Here is a 21031-nt window from a genome sequence, read left to right on the forward strand (position 1 = left end):
AACCAGCATCTACAGTAGAAAGATGCATATTTTGAAATTCACCAGCACTGCCCAGTGACGGGCCATTTTTTTAGATGTCTATAATTTCTAAACTAATTTCTAGTTTAGAAAGAATATTTGTTTTTTAGTATATTGTTGTTGGTCCCTCTCCTTTCCGGATTAGTGTGTCAGTTTTGGGTATAAGTCAGTTTCAGTAACTGGTTGTGATTCCACATGAATCTGCCTTGTAGGCCGGATTTGTAGTTTATTAGGATGTATTTAAAGACCCACTTTGGTGAAAATCAAGTTTTCAACGTTGTTTATATGTCTATGGGCCCTATTTTAACGATCTGAAACGCAAGTGTCAAAGCGCAAAGCGCAAGTAACTTTGTGGGCGGGTCTTGGCGCTGTTGCTATTTTCCCAGCGGGATAAATGACTCTTGCGCCAGGCGCAAATCTAAAATGGGTTGGTCTGAAGTAGCTTCATTATTCATAGGTGTGGTTTGGGCGTAACGTGAAATAAACCAATCAGAGCGTCATCTCACATTCCCTTTAAGAGCAGACGCGCTTTGTTTTAAAGCGGATTCCTATTATAACGGCGGATTTGCCAGACGCGCGCCAGGAGCGGTTCACAGCCAAGGAGAGCAACGCTCTCGTCAGGGACGTTGGGGATGGAGAAACCCACCCAAATTAACTTCGGTTAAAAAGGCGTATGATAATTTGGGTAAATGTGTAAGCTAGATGTATGCTTTTATAATAAATGGTCTATCTATCTATCTATCTATCTATCTATCTATCTATCTATCTATCGTAATAATGTATGATTTGCAAAAATGAAAACTGCTGCTTCTGTGTAGATGAGAGAATCAAAGTGCGCGTTGTGCACACGTTACATTGATTATGGCCAAGCATGCGTCCTTAAAATAGCATATGAATAACATGCGCAACGCGCCACTGACTTTAAACTATTTTTTCCTGGTTAGTGGCGCAATTGTTTTCTAAACCTGCAAAATAGCATGAAGGAACGTTTGCGCCGGAACACGCCTCCTTTTTTGCGCTGAACCGCCCAGGGAGCGCAAGTTCATTCCCTAGTTTAGCGACGTGCTTCTGTGGAGGGAAAAGCGCACTTTGCGCGGGTGCAAAATAAGAATGAAACATGCGTCGCTGTACAAAGTCAATTGCGCTGGGTGCAAGATAGGGCCCTATGTGTTTTTTTTTAAATATGCTTTAAGACAAACCATGTGCAAATCATGTCAACACCATTGCTGAGTATTTTCTCCTTAAAACTGCAGTGAACCAAAAGCGTGGTTTGAAATCACTGGTGTTTTTTTACATCGCAAACTACCTTGTAACCATTCACGTCAACGTGCGGGTGGGCTTTAGCCAGAGATGGGGGACTCGAGTCATATGACTTGACTCGAGTCAGACTTAAGTCGCAAATTTTAGGACTTGAGACTTGCTTGACAAATATTAATAAAAGACTTGACTTGACTTTGACTTGATATTCATGACTTGAGACTTGACTCGGACTTGAGGTAAATGACTCGAAATAACTTGTCTTTTTAAAAATAAATATCTGTATTTGAACGCACCGCAACAATCACGTGACAAAAGCCGTAATAATGCAGTGTCGTAGTGATGACGCTGAAGCGCGGGATCGTTCGCCAGCTGTGAAACGGTATGTAATGCGCAAGTTTTTGATCGAATCAGAGAGAAAAAAAATGCACAAGCATGGTTTCTCGAGAGAGAAATCGCAGCTCATAAGCAAACTTAAGACGCTGCTGAGACATTAAAGTCACATCGATGTCATGTGTCTTTACGGGATTTTTACGGGTTGTGTGTGAACGCACTCTCTTATTCCGGAAAATCACTGGCAGTGTGAATGAACCAAAATCAAACTAACCCGAGTCAAATCTCGGGTCACTTTATCCGTGAATTTTCCGGAATCTCTGTGTGAAAGGGGCTTTGGTCACACACCCTGACGAAGGCTCATTAGCCGCAACGCATAGGTGTGCAAGTAGCTACTTGTCACCTGATTTTAAAATATTAAAGCCATGATGAAATAAAGGCTTTCTATATATTTTTAATAATATTCGAGTGCCTTGGATTAATGATTTTTTTTAATGATCTGTATAATCCCTTACATACAAAAGCACAGCGAAAACCAAAACATTTCTTGAAAATTAAAATCGGGTTAAAATATGCCATATTCCAGTTTTTCTTACCTGCATACATCCCTTTGTACTGTCTAGTTATATGCTACCAATATAATCTGCTATCCCAGGGTTGACTTGAATGTTAAAAGAAATATATAAAAAAAATTAACTGTAATTTAATAATAATTAATAACACATTGGTAGTCTACCGTTCTCTGGGATCTGTTTTCATGATAATAGAATGTAAAGAGTTTTATCTCTAAAAACTGATTAGCTTATAACGCTAGTATATAGGGCATAGAGTAAGTAAAAATAAATCGCTAGTTAATACCACTACAAGCACCCTCATTATGCTACCGTGTTAGTGTGGGGCTATTTTGAGCCTTGTTAGTGGTATTAACTAGCGATTTATTTTTACTTACTCTATGCCCCATATACTAGCGATATAAGCTAATCAGTTTTTAGAGATAAAACTCTTTACATTCGATTATCATGAAAACAAATCCCAGAGAACGGTCGACTCGGTTCCCATGTGTTATTACACCCCAGGTTCATTTTGCGCCAGAGTTGTCCTTTAATAGCATAATAGCATGTGTACAGTGTCTAATAATTGGATAGTTTTTGGGGATGCACATAAAAGATTGTAAAAAGACACCTACACACAAAGAAAAAAAAACATATAGACTTTCGAACCGAACCATGCATACACAAATAAACAAAACAAAAATTCAAACTTGCAAGCACAACCAGGCACACATGCAAACAAACAAAATACTCTTCACTCATACACACGCACACACGTTCACTCACAAATATTAATGAATCAATCACACTCAATCAAATCACCTCTCTCTCTCTCTCTCTCTCTCTCTCTCACACACACACACACACACACACACACACACACACACACACACACACATACTTGTTTTTGTGGTATAGAAGGACATTGATGCCCAAACAAGTTTGGTGGTGGTATATGGGGACACCCCTTTCCCAATGCCCTACAGTGATGATAAAACTATCAAAAAATTTTTTTTAGTCTGCAGATCACAAATCTCACTTCAAAAGTTCTATACACACAACAGAACAGAAAATATGACCATATGATATTTTGGTGGTACACAAGGACATTCCCGCCCATCCTAAAATGTTCCCGCCTATGACATAATTGTGATTTTTTGGGCCCGACGTAATTATGAGGACACTCATTTTACAATACACTAAATATGTCATTTCAGTGGATTACAGGGACCAATGTGTTTTACTGGTACATGACCACACACACACACACAAACCTGACAACACAGTGTATTACCAAGACTAAGGTGATTTAAGAGTACTGGACCTTAAACACAATACACAACTGCACAATCCAACATTATAAGGACGAGTGTGTTTAATGGTACATACCCACACACACACACAAACCTGACAACACGGTGTATTACCAAGACTAAGGTGATTAAAGAGTACCGGATCTCCAATACAATACACAAAAGAACTAACAACATTACAGGGACAGAAGTGTTTTAGAAGTGCTTTAATTATGACTTCAATAATATCATCATAAACATTGAGTTTTGTCAGTTTTACCATGTAATACAATCATGGCATGCCATTTTAAGGGGAAAGTGACATCCACAAACCTAAAAACATGGTCAATAAAACTTGCACAACTGTGTGATCTTTCAGAAAGCATACAGTATCATTACGGTTTTGACATATTAAAATGACAAGCAGATGAACCATTCAAAACTTCGAAAATATTGACAAAACAGCCCTTGGAAACAGGCACAATTTAAAGATGTCATTAAACAGGCTTTGAAATGTATAAAATGAACTCACTCAACATGCAATAAATGCTGCAACATGTAGAGAAACCGACTTACAAGGGACGGTTTACCTAAAAAGACAATTCTGGGCTACAACAGCAGAAGACCCCACTGGGTACCACTCATCTCCACTACAAATAGGAAAAAGAGGCTACAATTTGCACGAGCTCACCAAAATTGGACAGTTGAAGACTGAAAAAATTTTGCCTGGTCTGATGAGTCTCGATTTCTGTTGAGACATTCAGATGGTAGAGTCAGAATTTGGCGTAAACAGAATGAGAACATGGATCCATCATGCCTTGTTACCCCTGTGCAGGCTGGTGATGGTGGTGTAATGGTGTGGGGGATGTTTTCTTGGCACACTTTAGGCCCCTTAGTGCCAATTGGGCATCGTTTAAATGCCACGGCCTACCTGAGCATTGTTTCTGACCATGTCCATCCCTTTATGACCACCATGTACCCATCCTCTGATGGCTACTTCCAGTAGGATAATGTAGAGTCCTGCACAGGTTCGGATACCCGCGGGTGAAAAATATCCAACTGTGTCGGATACGGGTGCGGGTCGGGTCGGACACAGGGGAAACACGGGTCTAAACACGGGTTTAAAACACTCACATGCAAACGTAAAAATATATGCATATTTTTAGGAACACATCTACAAAAATATTCCTGTATTTCAAGTTGATAAAATAATTTGAAATACACATCAGTTTATTTGTGCCCACGCGCCACGCCCTCCCAGGATCTATAACGTTACTTAGGCTACTTTCACTTTTAAAAATTCCTCATAACCACACGCACGATCTGCTTGCAGACATCGAGATGGATGCTGAGGAGTTGAAGAAAAGAATAGCTAGTGGAGATTGTAAAGTTGTTGACAATACGTCATCAAAAGTCAAGTCCAGTGTGTGGGAGAAATTTGGAGTTATCTGAAGAAAACAACATTGTGAAAGGCTTTATTGCATGCAGTTTCGTGTTGGATAGCCATGGAACTTCATCGCCGAGGAATGCCGCAGATAACTGTGGTAACAAAGCAGTTCTATCGAACAGTATTTTTCAAATTTAACACTGTTGTTCAGTATGTGTGGTGTGCAAGGTGTGTTTGAATCCAAAATTGTCAGATGTAGGCTAAACGATATTGCGTGCCAGATAGCCTATAGTGTTGTAGCCGCGTCTGTTATAGGCTACTCGAGTTTTCTTCATGTAAGTTACCGGCCTTTTGACAGCTTCGGCTGAAGTTGTCCTTGTGTTAATTCTTGTCGTTATAACTTCTGTATGACCTGGCAATAACATTTTTGTAATTGTGTCTATAATGTGATTGGCTAAACTGATTTTATTTCGGGTTCGGGTCGGGTGTCGGTTCTATTTTAAGCGGGTCGGGTCGAGTGCGGATTTTAATTAGTGCTGTTAACGGATAACGGGTCAGATGCGGTTTGAAACACAGCGGGTACGGGCGGGTGCGGATTTACAAAATCAGACCCGTGCAGGACTCTGGGATAATGCACCATGTCACAAAGCTCGAATCATTTCAAATTGGTTTCTTGAACATGACAATGAGTTCACTGTACTAAAATGGCCCCCACAGTCACCAGATCTCAACCCAATAGAGCATCTTTGGGATGTGGTGGAACGGGAGCTTCGTGCCCTGGATGTGCATCCCACAAATCTCCATCAACTGCAAGATGCTATCCTATCAATATGGGCCAACATTTCTAAAGAATGCTTTCAGCACCTTGTTGAATCAATGCCACGTAGAATTAAGGCAGTTCTGAAGGCGAAAGGGGGTCAAACACAGTATTAGTATGGTGTTCCTAATAATCCTTTAGGTGAGTGTATGTGCCTTAAAATGTTCAATTACAGCTGTAACTTCAGCATTTGACCAGCACACTTTTTGTCCTTTCCACAAGGTTTTCAATTCCTGCCTCACGTTCATTCGCTGTACAGAAAGAATACATGCTTTAGTAAACTAACTATATGAGAGCTCATGTACTTACAATGGTGGTCATATTCTGATTTAAACCTCAGGTACCTTGAGGAACTTCAGTGGTTTCTCGATGGGCATCTTCTGAACACCTGTAGGAAATAAGTTATAGACAGATCAGAAACTCAGATGCAACTCAAACCTGCATCTAGAACTTAAAACTGGTTATACATCTGATATCTAAAAATTACATTTCAAATGACATTCAAAACATTATTCTGGAGATGGAATGTTGTGTTAAACATCTCCTTTTTAAAGTTTTTGACCAACATGAACATGATAAACTTTGGTACTGATTCCATTAATTTTGTTCTAGAATAATTGTTATTTATAATAATATCTGATTATTGATAACTGATTTTTACAATTAATGGCAAAAGGAATGTTTAGTAATGTAATCTGATATCTACTGACACACTATAGTATGATATATATATACATACACTATGAACAAAATTCTAAACGCTTTTGTTTTTGCCCCCATTTTTCATGAGCTGAACTAAAAGTTCCGAGACTTTTTCTATGTACACAAAAGGCCTATTTCTCTCAAATATTGTTCACAAATCTGTCTAAATCTGTGTTAGTGAGCACTTCTCCTTTGCCGAGATAATCCATCCACCTCACAGGTGTGGCATATCAAGATGCTGATTAGACAGCATGATTATTGCACAGGTGTGCCTTAGGCTGGCCACAATAAAAGGCCACTTTAAAATGTGCAGTTTTATCACACAGCACAATGCCACAGATGTCGCAAGTTTTGAGGGAGCGTGCAATTGGCATGCTGACAGCCAATTATTGGCATGTCCACCTGCTGTTGCCCGTGAAGTAGGAGAAGTGCTCACTAACACAGATTTAGACAGATTTGTGAACAATATTTGAGAGAAATAGGCCTTTTGGGTACATAGAAAAAGTCTTAGAACTTTGAGTTAGATCTATAATTTTGTTCAGTGTATATAACTGGCTTAAAACCATTTTTCTTTGGTGAAAATACTAACGTAAAATTGCACTACAATATATATTGGTTTAAAATAATAATAAACATGTTCATAAACACAAACTTGTTATGCTGGGTACACACCAAAAGATAAGCAGGCTGATTTTGGGCCGATTTCCCCCTTCTGACAATCCTAGCTGTGTCCCGATTATCTTGATGGTTATAGATTATCTTATCAGATTTTCCCTTGGTGTGAGGTGTGTTAAGAGTGTCCGAACCTGATCAGAAGAACGTCGGAGTCGCCCTGATCGCGAATCGCAAATATTCAACATGTTGAATCAGATCAGAATCATGATCAGAAATCCTGAAATGTGGGGTAAAGCCCGAGGACAAACGCGCGCATGCTCTGGAGATTATCACGTGAAAGGAAACAATATCCAATCAGAAAGCGAGATGAAGGAAGACGGAAGCATAACAAACGTAGTCATGGCGCAGCACAAAGTGAAATTGATGTGGACAGAAGAGACAGCTTGTTGATTTGTGGCACAAATGTTTACACAACGTGTCGTGTAAAACTTTTCCAAACACTATCATTGCAATTTCTTCCTGCATATCGTCCGCCATGCTTATTCTGAGGTCTCTAGAGTGTTAACAGTCGAGACTCTGGTTGCATGGTCTTCAGGGTTGGGTATCTAGAACCTGTTCCAAAATGCCAAAATGCCAAAAACCGGGGATTCGATACGACGTGCGCACTTTGATTCCGCTTATCGATTCCTTACTTTGGTGATGCTCACATGCGCGAGGTGAATGGCAGTGAGCATTTGTTTACAGTTGTATTGATCTGCCAGGACCTGCCTGCCGCACATGCGCTGTACGTTATATTTACGATGGCGGAGCGCAGCAGACGTTCAAAAGTTTGGTTAAGCTTTTCGAAAAAAGATGAAAATACAGCGAATTGTATCACATGCAAGAAAGACATTTCATGCAAGGGAGGAAGCACCTCCAATATGATAAAACATTTGCTGCAACACGGGGTCAATTTGAAGGAATGCAGCGCATTTGATTCGGTGCGATCTCTCTGCAGCAGTACCACAGGTTTCCACACACCAGATAAAGCTACTAGCAGCAGCAATAGCAGTCTCTCACACTCAGGTACACAACTAGAGCCGCATAATTCTGGATAAAATGAAAATCATGAATAAATATATTAGACAATTAATACGAGTCAAGTCTATATTTCCTTAAAGTGTTATATATATGGTATATTGTAAATTAAGATGCATTGTCACAGTTTTACTGGTAATAGCCTAAATGTAACAAGAATAAAAGGTAGAAAAAAGTATTTGCTCTCTTTTTTCTCTCCAATAAATATTAGAATCGAAACCAAGAATCGTTAAGAACCGGATTCGATAAGCAGAATCGGAATCGTTAAAATTTAAACGATACCCAACCCTAACGGTCTTTTCACATCATGGCACACCACACACTATAGGAGCAAAACGGTTAAATCTAGGATTTTTTGTCCTCGTGTTTGTGGTCTATCACATTTTGAAAATCTTATAAGATGTAAAAAATCTTTTTGTGTGTACCCAGCATTAGTTGACACATACCAACATTACTGGAGACGCCTGCAGCTCCAGCAGGAACATCACCTTCAGAACCGCTTTCATCAGGATCACTGGCATCAGAGTCCATCATACTGATCTCATCTTAAAGAAAAAGAGACATTTAAAACAAGAACATCTTCAGTTTAACCTGTTTTCAGAAGTCATTTATGAAACATGACAAATGGCACCGTTTAATAATAATAATCATATTAATAACAACTATAATACTTCACTAAGATCACTATTATTAGAATTATCGCCTAGACAGTGATATACTAATACTGCAAATGAAAAATTTATATTTTATAATGAGTATATTATTTTACAATAAAAGGTTATAATACTTTCTTGAAGTCTTCACTTAAGCTGTTATACTGGCAGAAACCTGCAGTTTCAGTGAAAACAGGTTTATAAATGCATCTTATTGCAAAATTGTATTACCACAAAAAATGTGGATATAATGCGAATGTGAAAATAGAGAGTAATGGTGCTGGTTGCGTTCCCAAATGCATGTTAAACTTATGGCACATGCAGAGATGGAGTTCACTGCATTCATTCCCTGTGAAACGAGGCATGGAAAAAGACAGATCATGAGCTGATCGAGCGAGCAAAGTGTGCTCTTCAGTTCGAAACACGCAGCACAACAGACTACAGACTTACTTTCTTATCGTCTTTTGTGATTTGATAAGGGCATTAAGCCATATTGTGCTTTTGATTTTAGTATGTTTGAGAGATGCTTTGCCAAAGCAATTGCGCAAAACACAAAGACAATTTATGTTATTATGAGGCGTAAAAATATTTTTGGTTCTTTTGGTTCAAACTGTGGAGGGACAGATTAGATTGTGGTGGGTCACTAAAGGTAATTAATGGTAACACTATGAATTTTACTCCTCCCAAAAATGCCAAATAATAAACAAGTGAGAGCGTATTTTAGGCTATATGACACGTTATAGTGAGATATGACAGTGCTTCTGCAACAGGCATCACTGCAGATGAGTAGCTGAGGATCTCTTCAGCATGCTGATGCGCAAAATACAAACTAAAAATAAATTAAAGTAAGTCGCAGATGCTCAACACACAGTCATCTTCATTAAAAGTAGTGAGAATAAATGATTTTACCAGTGCTGATGCTACTCTCTTAGCCTGGTAATACCAGACTCTGCTACTTCACTTTGCTTCGTAGACAGAGTCTGGAATGGCATAATAGAGAAGTGTTTTCTCTCTCGCGGGGGGGGGGGCGCTTGTCTGAAGTTTAAAATCATTGGTTACCCGTAAGCCAATCACATAACGTTTGGTTATGCCGTGTGTTATGCGCATGCTCAGCCACATCTAACTTCCACTGTAAACACATGTATGATGCGAAAACAAAACCATCGAGCGAAATACCGGAGTGGCTGTGAACGACTTTTGCAGATTATGTGAAGTAAATCTACGCATCCACGGTACAATCAGCGTCTACGTCACGGCTCTCAGCCCGCCCTCTGTTCGTTGATTGGCCGGCTGTTTTCAGACCGGTGTAAAACAGAAAGCTCTGACGCGGTCTCAGACTGAGTACAGAAGCGAAATGAAATTGAGCGGAAGTACGAAGTCTGACGTAGTCAGGCTACTACTCTCTCTCCTATTGATCTTAAAATTAGCTGATGATACAAAAAATGCTGCTCATAGTGGTAGCTTTCGATGACGTGAACACCGTTAAATCTGATATAGCGCGGGAATTGAAGATCGGATTTATGTCCGTTTTGTGAAGACACATATGTGGCCAAGTGTAAATGGAATTGTTTTGACAATGAAATGACCAGGTGTAAAACAGCCCCAAAGATGATGTGAAAAAGTTCTTACTAGACTAGCATTTCCTAAAATGATGCAATGCTCTTTTTATTACCTTCTCAACACAGTCTTGATCCTCCAATGATGATTGTTCCTTCTCAGGGCTCACCTGAAAGCAAGGTAAAGAAAGAAAAAATAAACATCTATTAGAGACAAAGGATTCAGAGATTCTCCAAATGAAGCAGCACAGATACTTGACTCCATTAACACTGACTGATCACTGTCATAAAACATAAAATTAAAACAATTTCACACTATCAATGATATACTTGAGCAAAAGAAGGCTGATGACGCCAAACTAATTCAGGTATGATGGGACATTTCAAACCACTCAGTATTAATACTGATCAAATTAATGACATGAATAGTGACTTAAGATTTAAAACACTGTGACATAAGTTGTAATCAAGTATAAAGATTAAAACCCTATAAATATATGGTCATAACCAATCAGGGATGCATGAAAATAAATGCTCATTATTAATGTTATCGTTGTCAATCCGATGAGAAAATTAGGTCGCTATATTAACACTAATAAAAAATGGATTACTTCCTTCAGCTACAGATGTGCGCTGTTCACCATGATGGTTTTGAAATGTTTGAATCACAAATCTGTGAAATCAGTGCATTGTTACAGGGAGAGTTCGCTTGTGGAATTGTAAGTTGTAATATTTTTTTATTTTTGTGATATATATCTGATTTATCTCATATAGGATGCATTTGGCTGAGTTAATGAGTGCTGCAGTAAACACTTCACTGTAGGCCTACCGGTGGTCAGCAGAACATTAATTATGATTGGGACTGTCATATATACATAACACTATAATGAGCAAACAAAACGTCGTGCATTAAAAACGTTGTGAATTCTTTGGGTTTAGTTGCTGTGTTTCAGCGTGTTGTCCTGGGAGGAGCGCATCCACAACAGGAGTTTCACTTTGAAACTATTACTATTAATAATGGCTCAAGTTAATCTGTGCATGATTTTGTGCAAGTATAAGTTGTAATATTGTGTTTATTTTGTATAAATATCTAATTTATCTATATATAGGTTGTGTTCCGTTGAGCTAAAACCATCTAACAAAGCCTCAGTTTAGGGGTGTTCCTTCAGCTCTTTAGGCCATTTCATTTTAAGTTTAATGTTGTCTAATAACTTGAATCAAATTTCATTTGATTTATTATTATTATTATTATTAAGGCAATAGATGTTTTGGTAAAACTTCACAATACATATGTTATTGCATTAACATGAACTAACAGAGAGAAAAACTTTTGTTAATGTGAGTTAATAAAATATGCGAGTTCATGTTCGTTCACAGTGCATTAAATTAACAGATTCAACACTGGATCCTAAAATGTCTTGGAAAATGTTGAGATTAACGTTAAGTAAGATAAACATTAAGTAAATCCTGTAGAAGTATTGTTCATTCATTGTTAGTTCATGTTAACTAATACTAACAAGATGAAACCTTTTTATAAAGTATTGCCATTTTTTTGGAAAAGTTGGAAATATGAATGTAAAATTTTAGAAGCTAAGAAACCTTACACTGGTTCAAACTAGGCCACTGTACTGTATATGTTTGATTTATGTTGAAGTGTTTGGGACATTGGCTTTAAATGATGTGCGTTTCGTTTTTGTAATCAGGCTTTCAAAGTACATCAAATCTTGGATAATATATCAGATATCGGCTTTCGAATATAAAGAATGATCAGTTATCGAAATCGGCCCAAATGTTCATATCGCTGTATCCCTAATTTGATTTCCAAAAACAAAAAACAAAACAATACCTTCTGTACATCTCTGACTTCTGACTGGGACGGGGACGGACTCTTCATTTCGAGAGTGGAGGGTTCAACCTCACTGAGAGTCTACAAAACATAACATTAGACATGAAACACTGGTGTAAATGAGTGAACACTAGATCTCACAGATGCCTCTGCTTCGTTTGCTCGTTCTCTTCCAGCACAACTCTCACTTACCTCGTCTAGTCCCACAGTCAGAGCAGCACAACCGTCTCTGCCTGATGACCACTGGCTCTTATGGCTCATCTGAGAATATGAAATTAAGAGTTACATACAGAAACACTTCACCTAAGAGTTTAAAAAAGCATTATAAATGGAATATATAAGGGATAATGTACAGTCAGTCAGTAATTAATACAAAATAAACTGACAGGATAATAAGGGTCCTGATACACAGCTACCTATCAATAAATATTTGCACATGAAATACTGATTTGAGATAATATACAAGATTACAAAATAGTTAACGTTTTCAAATCAATATTTCAATATTTAAATGCTACCACAAGGTAATGTTCACGGCTTTTATGCATCACATTACATGTGTTTTCATTACAGTGTGTCAGGTTGTGTGTAGCTTTACACCAGTTTTATGAGGACACCGTTTTATGAGGACATCATTATAAGACCATGTTCCTGATGTTTGACTTGACTGAAGAATCTCAGTGTGTTGTGTAAGTTTAACAGAATCCTGGTCTATGAGGACACTAGTTTTATAAGGACATCATAAGAACATGATCCTGATGTTTGACTTTGACTGAGTGTGTTGTGTAAGTTTAACAGAATCCTGGTCTATGAGGACACTAGTTTTACTGGGACACTGGTAACTAGATACATTTGGACGGCACTGAGTTCAAGTGTGTGTATGTAAGAGAGTGATACGAGACATTGTGCCTGTGCTAGATGTACAGTAAGTGATCGTGACTCACTTCTTACACACACAATCATAATTCAGTGACTGATAACTGTGGCAAATAATCTGTTTCTGAGGAACACTGGTCGTGTCTTTAAGGAATAACTCAGTTATTACATTAACTTATTGGATACCTTTAGAGTTGCTGTATCTTGTTCAGGTTTCATCTGATTCTTCAGAGTTATCATCTGAAAAAAAGTAGTAAAAATATATAAAAAAGACAAATAAATACTAATTTTAGTATCACTTATTGAAAGCCAAACAGAGGTTGCTATTTTTTACCAACTTCTTCAATGATTATATTTAATCTGACAAGCACAAATAGTTTTCGCTATTGGTATTAGCCACAATGAGCTGTGAATTATGGATTATCAGTATCGATCCTAATATTCCATATGTGTGTCCCGGTAAAACTAGTGTCCTCATAGACCAGGATTCTGTCAAACTTACACAACACACTGAGATTCTCCAGTCAAGTTAAACATCAGGACATTGCTCTCATGATGTCCTCATAAAACAGGTGTAAGACACACACACACACTTGACACACTGTAATGAACATGCATGTAATGTGATGCATTAAAGCCATGAACATTAACTTGTAGGGCTGCACAATGTATTGCTTTATCATGCATACCCATCTGTGGTAGTGACATTGCAGTATAGGCCTCTGTGAAGTCAGGCTATGTAAAGACTCTGCCGTGTTATTTTACAGTTGATTACTCAAGTTCTGTACCTAAATGCTGTTAGACTTACCTGGAACATATGAGGCATTGTTTATTTCACATCTTTGCTAATTTTTTTTTTATCTCTGCTTGCAATTTATTATTTTCTATGCAGATGCAAACCCCTACAAAATCACACCAATCATTCTAGAATGATTAATTATTTCCAAATAGAGCTATTCAAGTCATTTGGTGAAATTGCTTTTCATATTGAAAAACTTTTGTTAATGTGAGTTAATAAAATATGCGAGTTCATGTTCGTTCACAGTGCATTAAATTAACAGATTCAACACTGGATCCTAAAATGTCTTGGAAAATGTTGAGATTAACGTTAAGTAAGATAAACATTAAGTAAATCCTGTAGAAGTATTGTTCATTCATTGTTAGTTCATGTTAACTAATACTAACAAGATGAAACCTTTTTGTAAAGTGTTGTCATTTTTTTATAAAGAAAGTTGGAAATATGAATGTAAAATTAATTTTAAAAGTTAAGAAATCTTACATTAGGCCACTGTACTGTATATGTTTGATTTATGTTGAAGTGTTTGGGACATTGGCTTTAAATGTTGTGCATTTCGTTTTTGTAATCAGGCTTTCAAAGTACATCAAATTTTGGATTTAGATTCATCGGCTAATATATCAGATATCGGCTTTCGAATATAAAAAATGATCAGTTATCGGCCCAAATGTTCATATCGCTGTATCCCTAATTTGATTTCCAAAAACAAAAAACAAAACAATACCTTCTGTACATCTCTGACTTCTGACTGGGACGGGGACGGACTCTTCATTTCGAGAGTGGAGGGTTCAACCTCACTGAGAGTCTACAAAACATAACATTAGACATGAAACACTGGTGTAAATGAGTGAACACTAGATCTCACAGATGCCTCTGCTTCGTTTGCTCGTTCTCTTCCAGCACAACTCTCGCTTACCTCGTCTAGTCCCACAGTCAGAGCAGCACAACCGTCTCTGCCTGATGACCACTGGCTCTTATGGCTCATCTGAGAATATGAAATTAAGAGTTACATACAGAAACACTTCACCTTAAGAGTTTAAAAAAGCATTATAAATGGAATATATAAGGGATAATGTACAGTCAGTCAGTAATTAATACAAAATAAACTGACAGGATAATAAGGGTCCTGATACACAGCTACCTATCAATAAATATTTGCACATGAAATACTGATTTGAGATAATATACAAGATTACAAAATAGTTAACGTTTTCAAATCAATATTTCAATATTTAAATGCTACCACAAGGTAATGTTCACGGCTTTTATGCATCACATTACATGTGTTTTCATTACAGTGTGTCAGGTTGTGTGTAGCTTTACACCAGTTTTATGAGGACACCGTTTTATGAGGACATCATTATAAGACCATGTTCCTGATGTTTGACTTGACTGAAGAATCTCAGTGTGTTGTGTAAGTTTAACAGAATCCTGGTCTATGAGGACACTAGTTTTATAAGGACATCATAAGAACATGATCCTGATGTTTGACTTTGACTGAGTGTGTTGTGTAAGTTTAACAGAATCCTGGTCTATGAGGACACTAGTTTTACTGGGACACCGGTAACTAGATACATTTGGACGGCACTGAGTTCAAGTGTGTGTATGTAAGAGAGTGATACGAGACATTGTGCCTGTGCTAGATGTACAGTAAGTGATCGTGACTCACTTCTTACACACACAATCATAATTCAGTGACTGATAACTGTGGCAAATAATCTGTTTCTGAGGAACACTGGTCGCATGGCACTGCTTATGCATGGAAACCCTGAACTCACCTTTATAATGATTGCTGAATCTGCCCTGGAGCTCATCTGTGTCTGTAAATGGCATGTCCTCCTTCAGATCTTGATCTTCTCCTTCACTGAGTCACTTCAGCCATCATCCCATGTGTCTGCGCGCATAGAAAAAGACTCTCATTAATCATGAACATTGCATTTCATTTGACATATTATTCAAAAAGCTTGTTTTAAATAAATTGATCAATTATGGTAAACAGCATTCAAGTTATTTTAATACTTTATTATATGATATTTAAGGAATATGTTCACTGATAATAACCATTCATAAATTTTATTCACAATTGATCAATTATAGGCAATAATTGACAGACTGACAGTTCTAATAATATTCAGAGTATATTTTATTATAGTCAGGAGTAATAAGAGCACATAATTGTGTCTTAATGTATTTAAAGCAAGCAGAACTGTAGTAATATTAAGAGTAGCATATCAGGATACTGTACTGGGTGAAATAGCCTCCCCTTCACATACTGTAGTCATGACAACGCGTTATTATGATGGCTAGACTATTTTATGCGATCAGAAAAGGTAGCAGTTACAAATATAGTGCAATCGAAAACGAGTTTAAAATGACAAGCATCGCTGATTCCCTCATGTCAGTCTGTAAACAGAATCACTAACTTATAGGTCCGCTAGCACCGTTAGCATCACGCGCTAGCTGCTTTCTAACTGTAAAACGAGCAGCGAAGAGCATACAGAACATGCACAAACAAGCCAACCGGACCCACATGCTATTAGAGAAGCAATTAAACAACATTATAACTTACATTTTGGATAACAGTTGCCTTCATCAGGTCCACAGATGTCTTCTCAGGTGCAGAGTTTGTCCAGTCCAAACAGGAAATGACGTGACGACGAATGACTACACCTCTGCTCTGATTACGTTGTACTTATCATAATATAAACGGGATTTTATTTACTTATTTATTTATCATATATTTAATGCACAATTAATAAATTACAGGCAAAAATACTTAAATAATTAGTATTTTGCATTAAGTTGCTACACATTTTAAAGCTGATTGAAGCTCCGCCCACTGGCGCCATCTTGTTTTCGCGATCTCCCGCCTACCGGTACCGATCTGACCAATCACTAAAGCTGATTGAAGCTCCGCCCATTGGCGCCATCTTGTTTTACCGATCTGACCAATCACAGGCCCCAAATAATACACTTGTGTGAAAGATGCAAATTTTTGATGACGCGGGTGTAATACCAGGACCTGGCTACAGGAGCGCACTCTCGAAATCAGGGATACACTGTGTATGGTAAAATTTCAGGTTTTTGTGGTATGTAAGGACATGGCGCCAAACTTTGAGAGGGAGCTTCTGGGATGTAGTAAATGACATCTACGCTGTCGGATTTATGAGGACATGGCCTCTGTCCTCATAAACCCAAATGTCCCCATAGTGCTGGTGCGTATTCAGGTCAAAAGTCCTCGTAAACCACAAAAACAAACACACACACACACACACACACACACACACACACACACACACACACACACACACACACACACACACACACACACACACACACACACACACACACACACACAGAGAAAGTCAAACACAACCATGGACATGCAAACAATACACCTTTCACTCATACACATGCACACACATCATTCACAAATATTAATAAATCACTCACTCACACAGATTAATTATGTACAATAGTCAATCCACCTGATTGACAGGTGTAAGTTTTGGGTCAATTCAATTATTACTGTTATTTTCTTGTTATTCTTTTGTTAAAAAGGAAAGATCTAACTTGTTGTTAAGGATGTGTTCATGTTCCATAAAGGGGATGCCAGTTTGAAGAATGCCATTTGGTGGCATAGGAACCATTATACTTGAATTGTGAATTGTTTAATATCTTTTAATGGTCTTCTGCAATGTTTAAGGCATATTTATTTTTCATGCTTTAATGTTGGCCTAATTTCAGTTACATTTACATTTTAGGCTATGTAGTTTGAAATTGTATTTCTTTTTTAGATTTTTAACCACTCAGCTGTATGTGGAAATGCATATTTAAAAAAATGTTGCAAATAAAACCATAGTCCACAACTTATGTAGTTTTAACTTATTTTAATATATAAATTCTGTGAAATCATCAAACGTTTGTATGACTTGCCAGTGACTTGTGACCCAAGCTACGACTTGACTTGACTTGCTTGACATAAAGCAGTGACTTGACTTGACTTGACTTGCTTTTCACAAAATTGACTTGGACTTGCTTGAGACTTGAAGGTTAAGACTTGAGACTTGCTTGTGACTTGCACATGTGTGACTTACTCCCACCTCTGGCTTTAGCATATCGTTACTATGTTGCGAAGCAGGGGAGTCTCATGATTTTCTCCACTGACGTTCTAAGTTGTTCAAAGTGTTTGTAAAGATGCTGATTTTTAGAAGGTAGCTGTCTGACTCTGAGATGGCGAACGGGAACATGGTTTCATTCTTTCACTTCTTCTTCTGAATCAGTTTCTGGTTCAAACATACTGTATATGGCTGAATTAAACCAGTACTTCTACTTGCCATTGTGCAGCAGTTAAGTTGACTGAGTGGATCTCTGAGCTGGTGTGAGTGATTGAGTGGAGGCGGGGCTAATCTGCATGTTGCAAGTTGAATTTTTATTTATTTATATCTTAATCTTTTATTTAAATAAGCTCCATCCTGACAATACCCATGTATTAGTTGAATTAATGAAGTTATGTGGTAAAAAAAAACTATTATAACTATATATAACTATTAATATAAGGGAATCATTTTAATATTAACAGGTTTTTGTATTTAATACATACAAAACACTTCAGACAGGCCTTATGTCACTTCAGAGACTCTTCCCTTTTTTCAGTGTTACTCAACCATGTCCACCTCATTACTCATGAGTTTTTGAACAGCTGCCTGTATTAGTGTTTCCACAGTGTCTGTTGCACAGTAATACACTGCAGTGTCTTCAGTCTTCAGCTGATTCATGTGCAGATAGAAATTAGAGCTGTCCTTAGTTGCTGTGAACCTGCCCTGGACTGACTGAGCTGAGCTCTTATAAGAATCTGAATGATAATAAATAATCCATTCCAGTCCTTTTCCAGGTGCCTGACGGATCCAGTGCATCCTAGTGCCACTAAGAGTGAATCCACTACAGGCACAGGTCAGTTTGTGGGAACCACCTGGAGCCACAACTACTGACTGTTCAGACTGTGTGAGCACAACCTGAGAGTCAATGCCTGTGGATAAACAAAAATTTTTACAAATAATTAGGATCATGTATTTATTTACATTAAGAAAAGAGTTTATTTTGTCCAGGGAATATACTTACCAGACACTGCGGCCAGCAACAGCAACAGATACAAAGTGAACATGATTTATATCAAAGCTGAACTAGTGATGAGTTCTCCAGTCAACAGTGGAGTTGTTTAAATATGTAACAGACATCAGATAATTTGCATAGAAACCCCGAATTAGCAAAAACTAGATCTTGTGGCCATAAAGGGTAATTTCATGAACAACAGTGCCACATCTTGATATGGATATAACAATGTCTTTCTGCAGCATCAATAAATGTGATTATTTTCAAAGCAGACAGGAGCATGCAACCTCATCTGAGTTCTATTAAAAACAGATGTGATGTTGTGTTATGTTTATGTGAAAGTGAATAAAGGACTGTAGCGAAGTTGTAGAGTTCAGTGTGCAGTAGTTGAATGTGTACAGGCAAACAGATCAGCCCTTTTCCACCATTGAGCCGTTGTTCTCACGTCTTGTATAGCACAAATAGTGGACCAGACACCTATGAAATCAAAGGTGATATTGCGTGACTCACACTCATGTGCTTTGTTGTTAATACATTGGATATTATTTAAATTCTGTTGCTTTTAAATGAAAATAAATAAAACAAGACACCCAAAAGTACTGCCTTGACACCAACAGATTGAAAAACAGTTCAACATTAACATTTAAAACAGTGCACATGAATAAGTCTGATTTTCAACTGGTTTTCAGAAGCCCTTCTTACATTCTGTGAGAGCAAACACAAAGATAAAACACAGTTTAGACACAATATCCATTACCATGTTATGTAATAAGTAAACTGATGCAGTAAAATCACAAATGAGTAGATGAATAAAATATGTTAATGAATCCAGTCAGGGCTTAAAAGGGAGGACAAGTTTGCATAGGCTGCCCTCTAAAGGTTTCTATTTTCTGTAACCTTAATAACCTCTGTAACCATGTCTGCCTTTCAACATATTTTTTATTCTTATTTACTAGTTCAGAGACATAGTAGCTAATTATGAATTTTTACAAAAATGTTTATATATCGTTTCCTATAGCTTCTTTACTACTTGTTGCATGATTTCTGAAAACCTGTTCAAAAGATCAGCATTTATTAAAGATATTCAATAATATGAATGTACTGTAACATTTAACTTTCCAGTTGTTAAAAAAAAAATCACACATTGAAATGTACGGCCATAGAACTCAGCTGCATTTTAATTTGTGAATGTTTTTTGTTTTGTTTTGTTGTTGTTGTTTTGTTGTTGCATGAATTCGGGTATGCTTATAATTTGTGTTGTTCATTTAGAAAGACCTCCACGAAGAAGTAGTTAAGGATTTAAATCAATATTTTAATAAAGTGAAAATCAATAAAGTGGCTTGTTACAAAAGTAACAAGTGCTCTTGGGCCCTCAGAGATCACATGAATAATTTAGTCTTTTGTCTTACTGTGAATCTCTTGCACAGTAATAAACAGCTGTGTCTTCAGTCTTCAGGCTTTTCACCTCTAAATACAGCATGTTTTTGCTGGTGTCTTTGGTGATGGAGAACTGGCCCTGTAGAGACTGAGCAAAACTAGTGCCAGTGCCACCATCAATGCGGCCGATCCACTCCAGTCCTCTCCCTGGTTTCTGACGGATCCAGTGCATCCAGTAGCTGCCCATTGAGATTCCAGAGACACCGCAGGACAGAGTGACTGATTCTCCTGGTCTTTTCACCACAGAATCTGAGGAGGTCAAAGACTGACCACTAACACCTGTAAAACAGAGGAAAAATCATGTTAGATGATTTAGAACAATGAAATAATAATCTACTACAAATGGGAGTTTCTCACATGCAATAATCATCAGTAGGAGTCCATATAGTAGCATCTCCATTACAACAGAAAGAGGCAGTAAAACAGTTATAGGTTACACTGAAGCTGTTTTAGTCACTGAACACATGCACTGACTGAAAGTTCAGCTTATGTTATCACTTATAACACACTTTCAGGAGTCTGGGAGACGTTGACCCTTCCCACAAAATCATTTGCATCTTTGGAGGTTTGCAGACTTACACTGTAGTTTAATGGAGTAATCTGCAAATTATCACAGTAGACAAGGGAAAAAATCTTGACCAACATCTGATAAGTGAGAAAAGTTAAATTACTTTAACAGCATACAACTTCTTTCTGTAATTTATTC

The 21031-nt window shown here is 37.6% G+C and overlaps 1 protein-coding gene and 1 gene segment (V, D, J or C); both read right to left on the bottom strand.

The window, feature by feature from the left end:
* Window positions 1-3026: 3026 nt before the first annotated feature.
* Window positions 3027-16720, bottom strand: LOC311072119 (uncharacterized protein). Of its 3 annotated transcripts, XM_084096883.1 has the most exons (11): window positions 16346-16720; window positions 15555-15670; window positions 14693-14761; window positions 14501-14581; window positions 13167-13220; window positions 12297-12365; window positions 12105-12185; window positions 10375-10428; window positions 8496-8594; window positions 6000-6043; window positions 3027-5906 (listed from the first exon to the last, which is right to left on the bottom strand). In XM_084096883.1, the coding sequence occupies exons 2-9, from the start codon at window positions 15588-15590 to the stop codon at window positions 8580-8582; spliced, it is 459 nt and encodes a 152-aa protein (XP_083953009.1). In that variant the 5' UTR covers window positions 15591-15670; window positions 16346-16720; the 3' UTR covers window positions 3027-5906; window positions 6000-6043; window positions 8496-8579. The 3 variants fall into 3 exon arrangements, with proteins under 3 accessions (XP_083953009.1, XP_083953010.1, XP_083953011.1); XM_084096884.1 differs by having other exon boundaries at window positions 3027-5738; window positions 5965-6043; window positions 15555-16720; XM_084096885.1 differs by lacking the exon at window positions 13167-13220 and having other exon boundaries at window positions 15555-16720.
* Window positions 16721-19298: 2578 nt separating this feature from the next.
* Window positions 19299-20799, bottom strand: LOC311097347 (immunoglobulin heavy variable 3-74-like). The segment is given in 4 exons: window positions 20683-20799; window positions 20298-20604; window positions 19591-19593; window positions 19299-19365 (listed from the first exon to the last, which is right to left on the bottom strand).
* Between the last annotated feature and the right edge of the window lie 232 nt (window positions 20800-21031).

This window comes from Abramis brama (assembly GCF_963993115.1).
Source record: "Abramis brama genome assembly, chromosome: 1".
NCBI lineage: Eukaryota > Metazoa > Chordata > Actinopteri > Cypriniformes > Leuciscidae > Abramis > Abramis brama.